The sequence below is a fragment of the Polyodon spathula genome, chromosome 13 (genome assembly GCF_017654505.1).
Source record: "Polyodon spathula isolate WHYD16114869_AA chromosome 13, ASM1765450v1, whole genome shotgun sequence".
Taxonomy (NCBI): domain Eukaryota; kingdom Metazoa; phylum Chordata; class Actinopteri; order Acipenseriformes; family Polyodontidae; genus Polyodon; species Polyodon spathula.
In genome coordinates this window covers 25,785,684-25,791,683 of record NC_054546.1, presented here as the reverse complement: position 1 = coordinate 25,791,683, position 6,000 = coordinate 25,785,684, and the positions used below count along the sequence as shown (strand labels likewise).

The 6,000-nt window shown below is 41.8% G+C and overlaps 1 protein-coding gene across 17 annotated transcripts in view; it reads left to right on the top strand.

The window, feature by feature from the left end:
* The first annotated feature begins 323 nt into the window (after positions 1-323).
* Positions 324-6,000, top strand: part of LOC121325764 (calsyntenin-3-like) — a 133,883-nt gene continuing 128,206 nt past the window's right edge. Inside the window, exons 1-3 of one of the 17 annotated variants that reach the window (XM_041268746.1) lie at positions 324-388; positions 828-884; positions 1,170-1,264. In XM_041268746.1, coding sequence (XP_041124680.1) covers positions 1,177-1,264 — 88 coding nt within the window. In that variant the 5' untranslated portion in view covers positions 324-388; positions 828-884; positions 1,170-1,176. Of the gene's footprint in view, positions 520-827; positions 885-1,149; positions 1,265-6,000 lie in introns of all 17 variants that reach the window. The other 16 variants (XM_041268737.1, XM_041268740.1, XM_041268747.1 and 13 more) reach the window with 16 other exon arrangements.

The following is a 6,000-nucleotide window of genomic DNA, read 5'->3' as shown; positions in this document are numbered from 1 at the left end:
TCACTATAGTGCCCTGCGGAGAGTGCTGCACGGAATTATAGCCACAACCCAGTACTTGAACCTTGTGGAGCTGGGGGTCAGTGACCTGTGCCTCTTCTGCCTTCTGTCTGCCTTGTGAATTGTTTTTATGAAACAGCTCTTTGCTTTTAATATTACATTTTAAACTTTAAATTGGCCATTATAAAATCCAGAAAGAACAAGATGTTAGCCACTGGTGTTAGCTGGGAGTTGTTGGAGGGGCGATGACGTCATGCTGCAGTCTAGTCGGTTGTAGAGAGAGAGGGGCAGCGGTTGGTGCTGATGAGAGAGAGAGAGAGAGAGAGAGAGAGAGAGAGAGAGAGAGAGAGAACTAACTCAAGGCAAACTGGTTTTGCGTTTAAGGGGGAGGGTGAGAGAAAAATACATTTCTGAGCTTAAATCAAGCGAAAGGAATCGGGTTAATACAGAAACCGGAATATATCAATATTTACCGCAGCAAAAATAGATAACGGGTGAGACATTAGACCGCAGATATGACAGGTGGGCGTTGTATAGTGGTTTGTTGTCTGGGGTTTTATTGGCAGGGTTTTAATGTCAGAAAAACAATGTCGGCCGAGGCGTTTCCAATAAAACACCCACTCAGACAGACAGACAGAAATCTATTCATGTGAATAACGAGGGGTGCATATTTAGATGCTAGAAAATATGTATTTATTTAAATATTGAAGAAAATTGTTATTATCTATTTATTAGCCTAATATTAATTGTATCATTAAACGTATTATTAGTACTGCTTATGCAGACAGGCTGATAGCTGGAGCTACATTAAAACTGCGTTCTTTTTCCAGTAGGTTCTTGACCAAATAAAATCAACGTTGGAAGACTTAAGGAATCTTGTGACACAGGTACGTATAACGCTATATTTACTGTGTGGCCGTGTGTGTAGTCCTTCTGATATAACCTCCTAGAATAACTCTGCAGCAGCTCGAGGGTTGCACAACGCCCACAAGATACACCTCATCTTCCCAGAAAACGGGTGCATGAGGTAATGCAAATGAAATGAATATATACAGGGAGAGCGAGTGCGTTGACTGGTGCATTTAATAGCAGTGCAATCGTAAGTCAACATCATCAGTAATCGATACTTTCTATTTGTATCTGTGTATTAAGAAGAGCTCTCTCCGGAACAGTATCTGAATGCAGGCGGTGGAGGTAGGCAGGATGAAGCGACAGACAGCGGGACTCCTGCTGCTGTTATTGATTAGCAGCGCGCTCGCCAGTAAAGGTAAGAATGAATTACATCGCACTGACTTGCTGAAATACACGGAAAATCACAGGCGCAACCACTGGTAAAATGTTGGGGGAGGACATGGATTATTTTTTTACCAAGACCTATGTGTTGAAAATGTAAGGGTTCTCCTCAGGCCGACAGAACCCCGATCTATGTGCTAATGCTAACGTGCCTTAACGGTAAGGACTGCGCTGCCAGCAGACTAGATCACTTTACGGTGGCCCAGAAGTGAAAAATACAACATTAAGGAAAACACAACAACATTAAGGAAAACGCTGCAAAATTAACTTCAAACCAGAATGGGTAGTTACATAGGAAAAGGGGTTCCGCATCACTGATAGGAGGAACAACCTGTCAATAACTGTGCTGTGGAACTGTTATTAATACAGTATTTAGTTTACCAGCGCTTTTATCTTGATCTCATGTAGGGTGTATATATATATATATATATATATATATATATATATATATATATATATATATATATATATATAAATATATATATATATATATACTATATATTAGACTGCATTACATGTGTGTGTGTGTGTGGTACACAGACTTTACCATTTTGGTAAAGCATTTAACCTGCCCTGATTGTCTTTAACAGGCTAACAAATAAAGCATTTAACCTGCTCCGATCGTCTTTAAACAGGCATCAATCGATTCCTCCTTGCCAGCTTAGAAACAAGAACCATCTTCATAGCACTTAGTTTTTATTATTATTATTATTATATTATTATTATTATTATTATTATTTATATTCAAGTAAATGCACGTAGATCGGCCGGACGAGTCAAAGGTTTTCAGATCGTCTTAGCAGAACACAAATGTGTTTTCCTAAAAAGGAGCGGGTTACATGTGATCTTTAACCATTGTAGAAGTCTCGTGACACTATCTAGATAGATAGCTATCTATCTATCTATATATCTATATATATATATATATATATATATATATATATATATACATATATATAATGCGTTATATATATATATATATATCGATATTTCTATACTATGCTATTCGGACAAGGTCATCTCCTCTTCCATTCTGAGAAGATCGTATAAGAACTTTCTAGTCGAGTTTTAATCAAAATTAAGACCGTTCCAAATTATTTTTAATTAATAATAATAATAATAATAATAATAATAATAATAATAATAATAATAGCGCTAAAAGATGTTTTTTATGTAAGCTGGCAAGGAGGAATCGATTGATGAGGTTAAAAGCCCCTTCCGGCAGGGTTTCTCCTGGTCGGGCTTTTACCCATTCCCGAGTGTGTGTGTGTGTGTGTGTGTGTGTGTGTGTGTGTGTGTGTGTGTGCGCAAAGCGCTGGGAAATTATATTGTATTAATATGGACGGCGTTTGTCAATGATTGACATGTTGTTCCTCCTATCAGTGATGTGGAACCACCTTTCTTATGTACCTACCCATTCCGGTTTGAAGTTAATGTTGCAGTGCATTTCTTAATGTTGCAGCGTTTTTCATAATGTTGTTGTGTTTTCCTTAATGTTTTTGTGCTTTCATTTTTGTGTTTGTGTTTTTCACTTCAGGGCCACCGTATCAGTTGCACGCGCGATTGAAAAAAATAAACAACAACTTGGAACCACATGGCAGCTGTGTTACGTTTTACTAGATTTCACCAATCAGAGAGTGAAGGGTTGTTTTTTTTAAAGCACTTGAGGCTGAAACGTTAAAATGACTGCTAAAAAAATAGATTGTTTTCTAAGCAAAAACAGTGACAATGAATGGGGAAATTACCAGACCGAAATGGAATGAAAGAATCAGGCCAGTAAGTAAAAAAAAAAAAAAACCAAACAAAAAAAAAATTGTAATGGTGGGCATGATGTCATGTGGGCAAAAAATAAAAATGTTTTATTTTTTTTTTACAGCAAGGAATTGGGTGGTATAATGTGCAAGCTCTGTCAGAAACACAAATATTGCAAAGGATCAGGGGATAAATGGAGCAGTGTAGTCTGGTTATGAATTAGGGTGGATTATTATTCATTATTGTTATAATTGTTTTGTTATACGTTTAAGGTAAGACAGTTTTATTTTTGCGTTATAAGTGCACCCGGCTATAATACTCTGTCACCCAGCTGTACAGAATTCCTAGGGAGACCCCTGAATGTGTATGACCATTTTCACAGGACTAAGGGTCTCTCAGTGTAGCCTGGGAGTACAGATATCTGTAAATTAATGTAGTCCGTAAACACTTACATTTTGAGTTCTATTATATATTTTAACAAAACAACATTTCAAAACTGTCAAGAAACTCATAATACTCGAACCCTGACAAGCAGGAGAGAGAACTAGAATTAAAAACAGATGAGTTTGACTGGGATAAAGGTGTCTGGAGATGTCTTCCTAATATCCATGTATGTTTGAAACCCGACACACAAAGAAAAGGTGCACTTAAAAATATGACATGATCTGGAATACCTTACTAAACACAGGTATGAAATCCATACTTTATGTTATTTAAGAAAACTGTTTCATTTAGATCAGCACAAAGCACCGCGCTGTCCTAAAATCAATAGAGGCGCATTGCAACAGAACCCTCTACTGCATTGCATGCTTCATTAAAACAATTCCAACTGAGTCAAAATCTTAAAAAAAAAAACTGAGACACACACACACGCACGCACACACGCTGACACACACACACTGAGATGCACATGCATACACACACGCACACACACACACACACTGACACACTGACACACTGAAAAATACTGTGTGTAATCCTGGAGCTATGAGGCAGGGATAAGATATGTAATCTTTCAGTAATCCCAAAATCTGTGTGGGGGTGGGGGCACAGCCACTAAAATAAGCCATCTGGGGACTAGGTGGCACAAGCAGACAGACAGTGGCACGGCAATAGTAATGCAGACAGACTGGCAGTGGATTGGCAATGCAAACAGACAGAAAGTGGCACTACAATGGCAATGCAGAAAGACCAACAGTGGCACTGCAGTGGCAATGCAGACCGACAGTGGCACTGCAATGGCAATGCAGACAGACAGACAGTGGCACTGCAATGGCAATGCAGACAGACAGTGGCACTGCAATGTTAATGCAGACAGACAGACAGTGGCACTGAATTGGCAATGCAGACAGACAGAGAGTGGCACTGCAATGGCAATGCAGACAGACAGACAGTAGCACTACAATGGCAATGCAGAAAGACCAACAGTGGCACTGCAATGGCAATGCAGACCGACAGTGGCACTGCAATGGCAATGCAGACAGACAGACAGTGGCACTGCAGTGGCAATGCAGACAGACAGTGGCACTGCAATGGCAATGCAGACAGACAGTGGCACTGCAGTGTTAATGCAGACAGACAGACAGTGGCACTGAATTGGCAATGCAGACAGACAGAGAGTGGCACTGCAATGGCAATGCAGACAGACTAACATTGGCACTGCAATGGCAATGCAGAAAGACTAACATTGGCACTGCAATGGCAATGCAGACCGACAGTGGCACTGCAATGGCAATACAGACAGACAGACAGTGGCACTGCAGTGGCAATGCAGACAGACAGTGGCACTGCAATGGCAATGCAGACAGACAGTGGCACTCCAGTGTTAATGCAGACAGACAGACAGTGGCACTGAATTGGCAATGCAGAAAGACTAACATTGGCACTGCAATGGCAATGCAGACCGACAGTGGCACTGCAATGGCAATACAGACAGACAGACAGTGGCACTGCAGTGGCAATGCAGACAGACAGTGGCACTGCAATGGCAATGCAGACAGACAGTGGCACTCCAGTGTTAATGCAGACAGACAGAGAGTGGCACTGCAATGGCAATGCAGACAGACTAACATTGGCACTGCAATGGCAATGCAGAAAGACTAACATTGGCACTGCAATGGCAATGCAGACAGACAGTGGCACTGCAATGTTAATGCAGACAGAGAGTGGCACTGCAATGGCAATGCAGAAAGACCAACAGTGGCACTGCAGTGGCAATGCAGACAGACAGTGGCACTGCAATGTTAATGCAGACAGACAGACAGTGGCACTGAATTGGCAATGCAGACAGACAGAGAGTGGCACTGCAATGGCAATGCAGACAGACAGACAGTAGCACTACAATGGCAATGCAGAAAGACCAACAGTGGCACTGCAATGGCAATGCAGACCGACAGTGGCACTGCAATGGCAATGCAGACAGACAGACAGTGGCACTGCAGTGGCAATGCAGACAGACAGTGGCACTGCAATGGCAATGCAGACAGACAGTGGCACTGCAGTGTTAATGCAGACAGACAGACAGTGGCACTGAATTGGCAATGCAGACAAACAGAGAGTGGCACTGCAATGGCAATGCAGACAGACTAACATTGGCACTGCAATGGCAATGCAGAAAGACTAACATTGGCACTGCAATGGCAATGCAGACCGACAGTGGCACTGCAATGGCAATACAGACAGACAGACAGTGGCACTGCAGTGGCAATGCAGACAGACAGTGGCACTGCAATGGCAATGCAGACAGACAGTGGCACTCCAGTGTTAATGCAGACAGACAGACAGTGGCACTGAATTGGCAATGCAGACAGACAGAGAGTGGCACTGCAATGGCAATGCAGAAAGACTAACATTGGCACTGCAATGGCAATGCAGACCGACAGTGGCACTGCAATGGCAATACAGACAGACAGACAGTGTCACTGCAATGTTAATGCAGTCAGACAGACAGTGGCACTG